Source organism: Motacilla alba, chromosome 5, assembly GCF_015832195.1.
Source record: "Motacilla alba alba isolate MOTALB_02 chromosome 5, Motacilla_alba_V1.0_pri, whole genome shotgun sequence".
In the NCBI taxonomy this organism is placed as follows: Eukaryota; Metazoa; Chordata; class Aves; order Passeriformes; family Motacillidae; genus Motacilla; species Motacilla alba.
The window spans coordinates 38,967,151-38,981,378 of NC_052020.1; the positions used below are offsets into that span (position 1 = coordinate 38,967,151).

The 14,228-nt window shown below is 53.9% G+C and overlaps 1 protein-coding gene across 1 annotated transcript; it reads left to right on the forward strand.

Moving 5' to 3' along the window:
• The first annotated feature begins 1,656 nt into the window (after positions 1-1,656).
• VRTN (vertebrae development associated) lies at positions 1,657-8,084 on the forward strand. Its single transcript, XM_038138631.1, has 2 exons — positions 1,657-1,772; positions 5,163-8,084. Exon 2 carries the CDS (start codon positions 5,164-5,166, stop codon positions 7,189-7,191), a length of 2,028 nt encoding a protein of 675 aa, XP_037994559.1. The 5' UTR covers positions 1,657-1,772; position 5,163; the 3' UTR covers positions 7,192-8,084.
• Positions 8,085-14,228: the final 6,144 nt, after the last annotated feature.

Sequence of the window (14,228 nt, forward strand, 5' to 3'; positions counted from 1 at the left end):
CTGGGATGATGACTCCCAACTGAGGTTGGGAGGACTCTCAGTCAGCCAGTCCACAGCTTCCAGGGAGCCCTTTCCTCCTGTCAAACCCTCCTGGCATTCCTGGGATCAAATGTGAGACAAGAGAAGTGGGAAAAAATGCTCTGGGATATGTGCTTCTGGGCAGTGAAGTATGCCTTGATTTGTGCAGCAATGCTTGCCCCTGGACTACGGTGTAAGTAAAGGCAGCAGGAGAGGGAGCTGGGCACATTTACCTTTTGAAATGCTGTGTTTAGTTGCTTCCTGAATTGCACAGGAATCCTATACATGGTGTCTCTGTGAGCCCTTCTGCCCTCTCGTTGCCAAATGCTGCAGCCTAAATGAGTGCCACAGTGAGGTTCCAAGGGCAGAGGCATGTGGGGCAGGAAGCCCTTGCTGTCTCTGGCATCAGGAGTTACTTTGTGCCCCTCACTGGATTTGGAGCAATTGTGGCAGGTGTCAGGCTGGTCCCCAGGGATAGGCTGGGGAGAGCGAGAGGAGACTGGATACTGCCTGCAACCAGAGCTACACACACACAGGGGACATGAAGCACTGACACAGTTAGTGAAGATCCCAACTCTTCCTTCTTGACCAAACTATGACCCCTGTCATTAAAATGCACCCAGGCCTCACACCCAAGACCAGACAGGCTCCTTGGGTTCCTGTTTTGGGGTGGTGTAGGTTGGAATAAGACAGGTTCTGGAGGAAGCTCTAGAGCTCTGGACATGTGGAGGTGGTGTTGACAACTTAGCAATGCTGGATCGATGCTGGAACGAGGTGCCTGATGTGCTGGCTGTTTGCACAGCCTCACGTGATGCCCAGGAGACAGGATGAAGCCATTGTGCGAGTGGTAGTTAAGGAGGGGGACCTCGGCCCTGAGATTAGGCTGAGGAGGCAGCAGGGCAGAGATAATGGGGAGAAAGACAGCTCCACGGAGGGCCCAGGCATCAGCAGGCAGATGAAAGGCTGTCCAGAGCTGAGGACATGGAAAAGGTTTTTGTAATTTGGGTGCCTCCCACAGACAAACGAGAAGGTTTTGACCGTCTGCCTTAGGAGCCCAGGGGTCCCATCAGCTTCGCCTTGCTGGTGAAAGGGCACCACTTGGGAAGGAGAGAGGAAAGGGCATCTCCTAGCTAGTAGGACAGAAGGACCATGGCCTCGTCGGGAGCAAGCCAGGAGAAGGGAGCAGACACACATACAGGCTGTGCCAACCTTGGGCTGCAGTGACACACACCTGGGACATGCCTGCTCCCCATGGGACACGATGGCGCAGGCAGGCGCCCAGCTCCCACCCTGTGGCCCCAGTGGGCTCCGCCACTCGCCATGCGGCTCAAGCCCGGGCGGGATGTGGGGCAGGACGGTGCTTTGGGGCGCAGGGTGCCTGGGCGCTCCGGGGCGCAGCGGGGCAGGGCGGCCGGAGGCGGCGGGCCCTTTAAGTGCGGCGGCGGCGGCACAATGGCCATTATCACTTTAGCTTTGGAAGTGACCCCCGGCCCGCTCCGCTTTCATCTGGGCCGGGGCCGCGGGGATGGCCCGCTTCCTGGCGGGGGAGGGGAGGGCGGGGGCCGCCGGGGAGGGGAGGGGCGGCCCGGCCCGGGTCGGCCCGGCCCGGCGCCGCACGCGGCCGCCCGCTCCCGGGGGTCACTGCGGGGCTGGCACCGGGGCGGCCGCGGCTCCGCGCCGCTTCCTGCCGCCGCCCTTAAAGGTGCGGGGCGGCCCGGGGTGCGGGCTGGGCGTGACTTGACCCGCGGAGTCAGGTGAGTGCGGAGCCGTGCTGGGCGCCGTCGGGGCCGTGGCTCCTCGGCATCCCTTCCAAAGCCGCGGGCTGTCCCGCTGTGGCGGCACCATTCCCGGGCGGGCGGGCGGGCGTCCAGTCTCGTTCTGCCCTCGGTCTCCGCTCGGCAGCTACCCGGGCACCGGCAGCCTCTCCCCCGGCCCGGGGCTGTGTGTCCCTTTGTCTCCTGGCGAGGGGAGCGGCCGCCTGTGCTCCCACCCGGGCTGCGGGGCCGTCCCCGTCGCGGGGCGGCCGCACGGAGCCACCTCCGCCGCCTTCGGGAGAGGCGTGAGCAGCCGCGGGTGCCTGGGGCCGGGGGTGTCTGTCAGGCGCCGCCCGCACCCGAGCGCCCAGTGCCCCCGCCCGAGGCGCGGACGAAGCCGGACTTGGCTGCAGCGCTTCGGCCTAGGTTAAGGTGGGTCTGAGGCTTTTCCCTCTCCCGGTGAGCGACGCCCCATTTGTGAGCTTCGGTGGATATGTGGACGTTGGCAGATGGAGAAGGCATCCTGGTGCCTTTGCTGCTTGCCCCTGGAGCTCCTCCGGTGATATTTCTAGCCTAGACAGCTGCTGGAGGCTCCCACTTCTGTGCTCCTGCCGTACGGTCCTGCTGGTTCAAATATCCTCCTCTCAGATGAGAGCCTGTACCACTGGGGTGGTGCGAACCCGCAGCTGGGGCTGGAAAGTGAGCCGCTTTACCCAGGTGGGCTGGGGTGCATGAACACCCCTGCTCCTCTGGGGTACATGGGGTCTTTGGCAGTTGGGGTTGAAGTCTCCTGGATTCCTGCTGGTGGGAGCATTTTTGGGACTGGCTGGGGGAACTTGCACTACTGGATGCCACCAGCCCATCAGTTTAGGTGAGGGAACGTGACCTGCAGCTGTTTCTTATCTGTTACAATGCAAAAGTGGCCAGGTTAGGTAAAACCTTTATCAGCAGCAAAAAGCTCCCTTGGTTACTTCTTGGTGCTGAGGTGGTTTAGTGAACACTTGCTGTCGTGCTCAGCATGCTTCCCTGGGGCTGTTCAGGGAGAAGTGTTCCCTTTGCATCAGGTCCTGTGTGCTGAGAGCCTGCTGGGTTTGATCTGGCCATGAACCAAGCCCCCCAGCTTGTCTGACTTCTGCTTCTGATTTACCCAAGCCTCTCTCCACCTGCCCCAGGAGTTCCCTGCTGCTGATTCAGCTGTGGGTTTTGCCTTAGGATTGCTCTGGGAAGCAGGAGCTGACAGTGACATTGAGGCTGTGGATTTATTGCTGAAGAAAAGGATTAATGGCCATTAAGCTGTGCCTCCAGCTCTTCCTCAGTTTATAAGGGGCTGGGAAATGCCTACTAGGACAAAAATACCAGGGTTGTTGCTGATGCTCTCTAGTCTATATGAACTATGTCCTCACCCTCTTCCGGGTGAAAAAAGTCTGTCTTGCCTTTCTTGGCCCTTCTGGTGGGACAGTGCTTGGCAGACCTTGGCTGCTGCAAGGGGAGGTGGCTGGCTCCTAAAGCATTTGACAGACCACAGAGAGACAGGACTTGGGCTCTGTCAGCCCTATAGTTGTCCTGAGTTGTGCCTTTGTTTCAGCTCCTCAAGCACATGTCACTCAACATAGGCTTAGTCAAAATTTCTACAGACTTCTAGGAAAATAACAATGCAGATCTGACCTGAAGTGACAATTCCATACCTTCTCAGACCAGGATTTTAGGACAGGTTTATCTTCCCTGCTTCACAGCTGTGTGCATTCTCCTGCGTTTGTCTCTAGTAACTGATGCCCTATAGCTGTGGGAGCAGCTGTAAGAACATTCTGGCCTCTGACATGCAGGAGATTGTGGAGAAGTTTGGAGCAGGGGAAGGGATGCAATTGGTGACTACCTGTGATCTGATTAAAGGAAAGGGGCAGCAGCAGTATGGAGGATCCTTGTGATGAAGAACTTGTATGTGTGATCTGTGGCTCCTCACGTGGTTTGTCCATGTCCAGGGGCCATAGATGTTACAGCACTAATAACCATTTCTGCAGCAGGGCTGAAAATTGGGGGAGTTCTGGCTGGACATCTGCTTTACTGTAGAGCTGCTGCTTTTCCTGCTTCTGCTGTTCCTTATGTACTTACAGAGCTGTGAGTGCGTAGTGATACCTGTGAAGTGTTGAGAGAAGGTGAGCTCTGGCTGGGCTGTGAACCGAGCAGGCTGCAAAGTGATGCTGTACATATCAGGCATGATATGAGAATGAAGCTTATAGGAGAAAATGGGGGAGACTTGGCTTCTTGAGTGAGGTGTTGTGGTCCCTGGGAGAAAACTGACCCAAAAGGGGGAGAGTAGGCTGGCTGGGGAGAGGCCTGAGCTGACTGTGAAAGGATGCTGAAGAGGGCTGCACTGATGAAGCTGGAGCCATGCAGCCATTATGAAAGCCCCTGGAGTGGTGGGGACGGAACCACACAGGAATCCAAAAGCTGAACAAAGCTTTTGGATTCCTATGTGGAGTCCAGTGGAAATACAAAGCTTTGATCCTTTGTATTTCATGAGTGGGAACTGGCATGCAGAGGGAGGTAGGACAGGACTGGGACCAGCTCAGGCAGGGAGGAGTGCCCCATAAAGACTCTGAAATACCCACTCAGTGCTTGCACTCTGTCTGTATTTTTGGGTTGCCGTCTGCCTGGTAGCTCATATAAGAGAAGCCCTCCTTTTGTGCCTTCTCTTTAGTGTCAGCTGAGCAGCAAGTGACATCTAGTGTCGGCTCAAGTAGCGTAGCCATGGCTTGGGCTAGCTCTGTCACTTCCATCCGAGGTTCTGTGGCAGTTTTTGGTGCATGCAGTGGGTGCAACTGCAGTGCCTTGCTATGAGGGAGAAGGCAAGCTCCTTGCCCCTTCTGTTGAGCTTGAGCCAGGCGTGTCCCTGGCCCCATACAGGGTGGTTCTGTCACAGGTCCTTTCCTGCAGAGATGACAAATGTTTTCCCTTTGAGGGAAACTTCTCTCTGGGTGCTCGTAGGGGAGTAGTAAATTGGAAATGGTGGAACCCCTGGAGGCAGAGGTGGATGTAGGGGTGATGCCAGGCCAAAACCAGGTATGCAGTGGTAGGAGGTGACCTGGCTTCCCACCCCATGGGTGCAGTCACTCCTTAGTTTCGCTTAGACAAGTGGAGGCTGTGTGCCGTAAGTGCTGCCCACAGGAGGTCACTGGTGAGCAAGCTGAGCCCACGTTCCACTCCCAGGTCTGCCTGGTGAGGATCGGGGCTTCCTCCTTTGTCCTTGGAATGTGCATGGTGGCCTTTCCTCTACCTTTTTCCTCCATCCTGTCCTTTGGTCAGGAGCTGGACTTGGAGGCCAGGTCACTGCCAGTCTGGAGTGTGCAATGTCTTCATCTCCAGTGACTTTTTTATTTTGCCATCCTTCAGGATGATCCAGAGGCACCAGCTGGTGCAGTCTGTGCTGCAGGAGCTACAGGAAGCTACCGAATGCTTTGGTCTGGAGGGCCTCACCAGTGCTGCGCTGGAGGCAGAGAGGACCTTGTCATCTTTCTCCCTGCCTGGTTATTGTGGAAGTCAGTTCCAAGAGGAGCTGGAGGTTGACCGGGTAGCCAGGAGCCTGTACCCCGAGGATGCCCCGAGTAACATGCTGCCTCTTGTTTGCAAGGGTGAGGGAAACCGCCTCTTTGAGGCTGCTAGTGTGCTGCTCTGGGGCAACCCCAGCCTCAGCCTGGAGCTGCAGGTGCGAACTGTGGTGGAGATGCTGCTGCACAAACAATACTACTTGAATGGCATGATTGATTCCAAAGTGATGTTGCAGGCTGCTCGCTACTCCCTCTGCACTGAGGAGACCCCCGAGATGACCAGCCTCCCCATGGCTATCCTGGAAGCCATCTTTGATGCTGATATCAAAGCTACCTGTTTTCCTGGCACCTTTGCCAACATGTGGCATGTCTATGCTCTTGCCTCAGTACTGCAGTGTAACATCTACTCTATTTATCCCATGAGCAACTTGAAGATCCGACCCTATTTTAACCGGCTCATCCGGCCCAGGAAGTGTGGCCCACGAACCTCCACGCTACACATCATGTGGTCAGGGCAGCAGCTCTCCCGGCAGGTCTTCAAAGCGCAGTACTTTGTGGCCGTGGTTGGCCTGGAGGAGCTGGAACCCACAATACCTTCACCGGAGCCTCCTGTCCAGCCCATGAAGACCCTTGAGCTGCTGAACAGTGACCCCCAGCTGACCTACTCCAACCTGCGTGACCGCTACAGCATTACCAAGAGCACCTTTTACCGCTGGAAGCGCCAGTCTCGGGAACACCGGCAGAAAGCGGCTGCCAGGTTTGCAGCTAAACACTTCCTCCAGTCCTGCTTTCAGGAGGGCAATGTAATCCCCCTCCAGCACTTCAGACAAATGTTTCCAGAAATCTCCCGATCCACATACTATGCCTGGAAGCATGAGATGCAGAGCATGGTCAATGGTGATACCTCTGCTCTGTCTGAAGCCCACAGGTTGCAGGAACTTCACAGGGTTGTCCCAAAAAAGGCTGATGTGAATGAGCCAGTAAATCCGCAGGGGAGCTTAAAATCCTCAAGTGCTTCCCCAGATCCCATTCAAGCAGGAATCTTTATGCAAGGAGCCAAATCCTACCTGGAGAAATGCATTTCCATGAACACTCTAGTGCCTTACAGATGCTTCAAACGCAGCTTCCCAGGCATCTCCAGGTCCACTTACTATAACTGGCGAAGAAAAGCAATCAAAGAGAACCCCAACTTCAAACACCCCCAGTCACCCTTGGATAACCAGAAAACTCTAGCTATAGGAAAGCCATTCCTGCAGTTGAAGCCAAGCAGTGTGCCTGTTAGAAAGAGACGGAATGGAGACCGGCCAGCATCCAGGAGTCTGCTGCAGCTCCATCCTTCTCTGTGCTGGAGAAAGCAGCTGCGAGATGTGGCCAGGAGGCAGGTCCAGCAATGGCAGCTGCCGTTCTGCAAGTACCGCCTGCGCTATCCATCTCTCTCCTCCACAGCATACTGGTTTTGGAAGGGCAGTGGCCAAACCATTTGGCAGCATCGCCTGCCCTGGAGTGGCTCCAGCCTGCCATTGAACCGTGTGGCTTCCCTGGCACCTCCAAGAGCAGAGCCAGGCCTCAAACCGCAGTGCCATTTGGAAGTAGCCACCAAGCACATAGATAAGCCAGTGCCTGCCATGCCGTGCAACACCACCATTTCAGGCTATGCCATGTCAGAGAGAGCCAGCAGTCAGATGTTTGTGATGGATGTGATCGCCACTGCCCAATTCAAGGCACAGGCCAAGCTGTTCCTGCAGCAGCGCTTTGAGTCGAAGACCTTCCCAACCTACAAGGAGTTCAGTGCCCGCTTCCCACTCACGGCCCGTTCCACCTATTACATGTGGAAGCGTGCCCTGCACGATGGTCTAACATTGGTGGATGCCTGAGCTGGCCACAGCTCCACTGCTGGTGTGCCCTGTGGCTCTCTGGAGCAGTGCCCAGGTTGGGGCCTCGCTAATTTTTGTTCTGGTTTGGTTTTGTTTTGTTCCTAGTCTCTGGCTTTCTTTTTTGTGTGATTCAATCTGGTATGGGAGCATCCTCATAGTGCCTATTTCCAGAGGCTGGAGGAGTGGAAGGAGAAGGCATTGAGTATCCCAAGGGAGAGGGGCCAGGTATTTTCCTTTCTTTGTGCTCAGAGGATGAGCAAGGGAGGTAATACTGTGCCAGTGTCATGGGATGCTGCTGGGCCTCATGAGATGGAGGCTGTGAAAGTCTCTGTGCCCTAGGCAGTTGCCTGAACGAGTAATGTGGATGTGCAGGATGAGTGTGGAGGTGCCTAGCATCTCATCAGTGAGCAGAGTAGTACTGGCTCAGCTGTAGGTGAGGAGAGGTTTGAGGAGTGCTCAGCTTTATGTAAGAAGCATCTTTGGGCTTTTCCCAGCTAAGGAGAATAAAAGCTTCACTTGGGATGAGTGAAGCTTTTGCTTTTAATACCTGCCTCTGGCTGCCCTGATCTTCCTAAATGGAGCAGAGACTGCTGGATGAGGGGATTTGTTTGTGTCCTCACTGTAATCTGTATGCTGGGAATGCTAAGCTAGGAGTCAGTGTCTTTTGCAGGCTCTGGAGAAGCTGTCCCTGACCTTTCAGGTCTTGTAGCAATAACCTTTCATACAAACCTTTATTCTCTCAGCTGGCAGCTCCCCCACTTTCCTAGGGTCTCTCTTCCCTGAAGTCTAGGAGAATGCAGAGAGATTGCAACTTGTGTGCCCAGCGTCCCTGCATCCCCTGTGCTGTGCTGCAAGCAACATGGGTGTGTATTTCTCACTTGTAAGAAACCAAAGCAATAAAGACTCTTCCACTCCTAGTCCTGTGTGGTTTCTCACTCTCACTGCATGATTTCTAGGCAAGGCTTTTTTTCCCCTCCCTCTCTGCTTTCTAAAACTGTCTAATGGGCAGGGAGAGACTGTGCACACCCAAATCCCTGCTCCTGAGAAGGTCCTCTTCTGGTTCCTGGTGGGGAGTGTCTGCTGCTTGATGTTGCCTCTCTGGAGGCCTGACTGGAGCTGTGCTTTCCCTGGTAAGAGCCTAAGGCTTGCTTTCCAGAACAGATGCAAGGCTGGAGATAACCCAGTGTGCCCAGCCCTTTGTGACAGCAGGGATGCACAGGCAATGTCTGAGATGTTGGTGGTCCTGCCCTGAAGTGCTGGTGTACTGGGAGGCCAAAACCACCTGCTTGTGCCTCTGCCCTGTGAGCATCTTGAGGCATAAGGCTGAGGAGTTCTCTGCCTGACTCCAAAAACACCCCCTTAGTGTGTGAGTTCTCCTGTGGTGTCTGTCAGCATGGCTGTGCAGTGATAAGCTGTAGGATGTCTAGGACTGGCTGGTACCACCGGCTATCACCACTGCTGTGGTGACAACTGCAGGACCAGGTCTTGCTTCCCAGGAAGCTGTCAGAACTCAGAGCAGCCTACAGATGTGGGGGGAGAGCTTCCCAAGCTCTGCATTTACAAGGGGACAGGACTTACTCTTGTCTTACTCTCAGGCCTTTGACAGGGCATTATGAGCTTTGGTGACCATGTTAAGAGGAGATGCCATAACACATATAGTGTGTTTATCCCAAATCATCCCCCTGCTCTGCACCACCTCCTCCCAAAAGTGCTCACAAATAACTTTTTTTCTTAATGTGTCTGGAACCTGTCACTGGCTGCTGCAGCCCTGTGCTGTTCCTGATGTAGTCTGGCTTCACTCCCTTGAGCTTCCTAGGCAGAGGAGCCCTGTGATAGAAAGTTCTGCTGAGCTTTCTTCTGTAGCAGCCTTGCAGGAGAAAGGAGTGCTCGGGGTTGTACTGTGGTGGGGCAGCTGTGTTGAACCAGGATCTGGGGCATGTCTTAAGAAACCATTTAGCTCCTTGTCCTTGGTAATGGTAGGACCTCACCACTGCCCATCCAGTCCAGCATGTCCTCTGTGGTCCCAGAGGAGGGGTTCTGGGGCACTTGCTGTTTTGGGAAGGGAGGCACATAAGGAGCAGGGAGCTGCCAAGTGGTGCTGTGTGCTGCTGCAGAAAGCCCTGGGCTCTGTGTCAGGAAGTAATTGAAGTAATTAGCTGCCCGGGAGGACTCATCCATGAACTCCTCTAAGGGAGTGCGCTGGTAATTACTGCAGAAAGATTACCTATGTCTCCAAACTGCTGGAGGCTGGAGATAGCTGCTTTCAGCAGCAGTGGTGGTTGTGGCAGCAGCTGTGAAAATGGATGGAAGACTCCCCCCCCCACCCCCGAGTGTTCCCCACCATGCCTGAGCCAAGGGAAGCAGCAGGAAGGGTGGGTTTTCTGATAGAAGGTGGTGCCAACATGGGCCCTATTTGGATGGCCATGGGGCTGGGGCAGCCTGTGCCTGACAGCAGGGCTGGGGCATTCATCAGCATGGCACAGCACAAGGGGTGGTGGTCAGGTGCTGCTGGGGGCAGGTGGGCATCAGGAGAGCCTGGGGGAACCTTTGTCATGTGGCCCAGTGCTCTGCAGGGTGAAGGAGCGGCTTCTGCTTCACATCATCCAACTCTCCCTGAAGTTGGAGTGCTGCATGCATCTCACCTGGCCAGTTGCAGGATGAACTTCTGGGTACTTGGCTCCACAACCCTTTGCAAGACAATTTTTAGAAGCCCTGATGAAGAGATCTAGGTGTAATATTTTCCTTGCCCTTAGCTGGATGCCTGGGTGGGGCATGGTGGGGAAAATAATACTCATTTCCCTCCCTGTGCCTTGATGGCAGCGGGCCTTGTTGGATCACTGCCAGCTGGCACCACCTAAATGGTGAGTGCTTGTTCGTTATGGATGTCATTTGTGGCTGAGCACAGTTTAAATGGGGGGAAATTGTAGCACTTGATTGGTAAATGTCATGCTGCTGTCAGACTGAGCTGTTGGTGCTGGGAGGTGAGTTTGAGGCAGGCTCTGCTGCTCCACATCACACTGCCAGGCACCCGATGGTGAATCTCTTCCTTTGCACCTGAGCAGTGAGATTTAGCTCAGGTGTCACCTAAACTCCTTCACAGACAGGTGCTTATAAATACTGACCCCAGAAGAGATAAAAATTAAAGGGAGAGCGAAAAGCAGAAGCTGGGGGGCTGCAAAGCACATAGGGACCAGCCTTTAGCTCACCTGTAATTTAGGGCTCTCCTCTGCTCTGCCACTAAGGCATCTCATTTGTGTCTGTGGGAGGAGTGTGGAAGGTGGGCAGTGCAGTGCAGTGCAGCAGAGCCTGCCCACGTGCTGTGGGAAGAGTTGATTATGCCCAAGCAAAGCTTTGGGACGTTTAGCTGATACACATTAGCTCAAGCATGGCTTTGCCTCCAGGTTTTGCACAGGCAGCTTGTTTGTGGGTGTGAAGGGCAATAGTGTTGGTCTTAAAAGCACATCAAGGTGGCAAAAGGGTTGCCTTTCACAGGATAGCTCCTGTGCTTTCCTGGCACCATCAGAGTAGAGAAGTAGCAGCAGCAAGAAGACAGAGAAGCCAGAGCCACCATTCAAAACTGCTCACATGCTGACAAGCGTAGCAGCAATTCATTATCAAGAATATCTGTGTGGGGAGGGAAAAAAGATGAGAGGAAAAAAAGGGATCATTTTTATCAGTCCCATGCATAATTCTCTCCATAGGTCCAGACTACAGGCAACTAGTGCTGCCAAGCCAGTTCAGTTGTTCAAACAGAATATTTTTCCTCCTGTGCCCCAGGGGTATTTGTGGGGAACCATTTGCCTCTGTCCCAGCAGGTTATGCCAGCCACTGCCAGGTCCTGTTCCCTGTTCTTCTACCACCTGCTCTGCCTCCTTTCCATTAAAATTCATCTCATGTGCTGTGGCTGAAAATGTCTTCTGGAGTCCAGCTGTGGCCCATCACTGCCCTGCCATTATGCTTCATGAATATTTTTTTACTGAACCAATTACCCAAACATCAGATCTGCCTTTTTCATGTTAGAGCAATGGCTCAGGCCTTTCCCTGGTTGCTGCCAGCTGAGGACCTCCCTGCCTGCTGCAGCAATTCCTGCTGGCAACACCTCATTGCATTTTCCTGCATTTCATCCCATCTCCACTACTCCTGCCTTAAAGGCAGCCCAGTTTCTCTACTCTTCTTCTGTATTTCAAAACCCTCCTAATTTGTCTCATTAGCAAATGACACTAAGGTATGTAGCAAATGATACTCCTTCCTATGCCAGCTTGCTAGTGAAAATACGGAAGCTCAATCCTCATATAGATGCTCAAGGATCTTGCCCTCGCCCCAACTGATCTTCTAAAATATCAACAGTCCATTAATACCTGTCTTAGCTTTCTTGGACTGGCCCCCACCTGACAACTCTTGATGTGGTTCCATCCCAGCAGTTTGGCCAAGTTCCAGATGCAGTGTTCCCAGCCTTTCCTCTTCTAGAAAATAAGTACTTATGTGTAAGGCTATTTTAGCACAGTCAACATCTAGAAAACTGCAATTTTGGAGAAAGTACTCAGGTATGAAAGCACTTTAGGAAGCAAACTTTCCTTTTTCCAGCCTAATACTGTCAAGAGTTTGGTGCCTATGCCTAGATTTTGATATACTATTTTGAGGGTGGCATTTCAGCAGATACTGCACTTATATTTGCATTTCATTTCTCCTCCCCTGGCATATTCCTTTACTGATCTCCCCATCCCTCTTCCATCACTTCAGTAACTGTAGTGCTGGGAAAGGTAGGAGAGCTGTGCCAGGATGGACACACACTCCTGCCAAACTCAGGTGCTTGAGAATAAAGTTATATCTTCAAGGCACTTCCACAACTGGGTGAGTCTGGGCAGGGAGCCTGCTTGGGTGGCTGGAAGGGCCCCTTGCCCATTGGGCTGTCCCTCAGCTCCCAGTGCCAGGAGAAGGCAGCACTCTGTCTGCGCTCTGACCTCTGTGAGAAACTGGGATTGATCCTGCCTGACATTTTGATTAAGCAACAAGATTTATTTAAAAATGAAGTCAGCAAATACTGAAAGGATTAAAAACTGGTTTGGCAGTTTCTCCAAAAGTAGATGGAGCAATTGCAGAGCAGGGGCATTTCTGCTGGGAAGCCTTCAGAGGACGGCAGCAAGTTGAGCACAGCCCCGCAGCCAGGAAAGCTCCTGAGCTGAAATGGGCAGGGTGGGGGGAGAAGAGAGGCTCTTCCACCACTGCCCCATCCTATCCTCATCCCCATCCCACTCTCTGTCATAGCTGGAGGGGCAGCACCAGCTTCTCTGCTCAGGGGAGATCCTGCTGATTTTGGGTGGGGAGACACAGGCTCTGTCTGGCCTAGGAGCTCCTAAGCTGGGTGTTTCTGACATCTGTTAGGGATAGATGAGCAGTGGAGGGTGGTGCCAACACCCTCCTGTGTCCCCCTCACTAACCAAGCCCCTCCAGAGGCATCACAGCAAGCCCTGTCCCTCACCAGTGACCATGGAGACAGTACATGCCTTGTGCTCAGCAAGGTGTCCCCACCTAGCACTCTGTCCCCTCTTGACAGCGCTTGTCCTCTTGCCCCATGGGGACAGCTTGACCCCAGCAGTGTGTTCTGGCATGCGTGGCCACGGAGTCTGTGCAAGAGTGAGCTGTGCCTGCGTGTGTGGTGAGAGCGGAGGTAATGAAGCTCCTGATTTCCCAGCAGCTGATGCCTGCCTGAGCGATAGCTCTTAATTGGCTTCTCTTTGCAAAAATCCTTTCCCACCAGCCCCAGGAGAGATGGCATTGCCACAGGCTGTGCCTGCCTATGCTCTCTCCACTGCAGGCTGTTTTTGGGGAGCAAAGAGGAAAAGATAAACTAGGTGAAGAGATGCACTGCTACATTAAATTTAAAGGGTCTATTTTTGACAGAAATAAAAATTTGCCCTGTCTCAGATAATTAGCTATTTCCTTACTGGATTACTGTGAAGGGAAAACACTCACTATGCTATTAAGTGAGCCTAAGGACTCACTCTGCTTTTATTTCCCCATGTCTCTTTTCTCACCATCCTCCAGATGAGAGATGGGGGGGAAATAAAGGCATTTCTGCTCCACCAGCATGGTTGCAATCCCACTCCCCTGATGGGTGCTGGTGAGAAGAGCAGATGGTGGCTTTGCCTCTGCAAGGGGCTTTGTCCTCCCAGGGAGTGAGGGTGCTGGGAGCGCAGCAGGAAGGACACCCCGTGTCCTGCTCTGGTAGTTTCCACATCACCCACCTTGGGGCTGACCCCAAGGAGGGGCAGGTTGGCTGGGGGTGTGTGGGAGGACCAGTGTCCTAGTGGATCCCATTGACTGGGGACAGTGTCCCACAGGGGTTCTGAGTCCCCCACAAACCATACCAGTTTTTCCCCCTTTGCCATTCTCTCACCTCATCCCTGTGGGAAGAGGAGTGAGATCCAGCATGGTCCCATCCCAGCATCCCCCATCAGTACTTCCCAGCTCCTGTTTGTAGCCAGTGAGACTGTTCTGGCACACCACAGCACTTGCCGAGGGGTGAGCAGTGGCAGCAGAGCAGGTGACAGCTCAGATGTATTGATTGCTCAGATCTGTGCTGAGGGGCTGGTGCTTCTTTCCTCAGCAGCTTTCTTCCTGGCTGCATCCCAGAAGGAGGTAGGATTCAAAGGCCACCCCCACCCTTGGCATAGGCTTCATCCACCCTGTCCGTAGCTGCTTCTGAAGAGAAAGGCCCGCAGGAAGTGCTCACCTTGATGCTGTGGAGGTTACAAAAGGAGCTCAAGCTGGTAGACAATGTATTTTCTGCTGCTGCAGAAAGAAACCAAATCCCAATACACCTTGGACAGTGCTGCTCTGAGCTCCTGGCTGAGCAAGGAGCATCTCCAAGGCGGGGGGGGGGGGGGGGGGGGGGGGATGATGGAGGGGATGTTCAATCAGTCCAGGGAGTGGGGGTCCCCAAGTTCTTGTCCTCACAGCAAGGAGGGCATCTGCGACACCTGGTCATGGCACTTCTGGCAACCCAAAGGCCACAGAGTGTGTGAAACAAGAGAGGG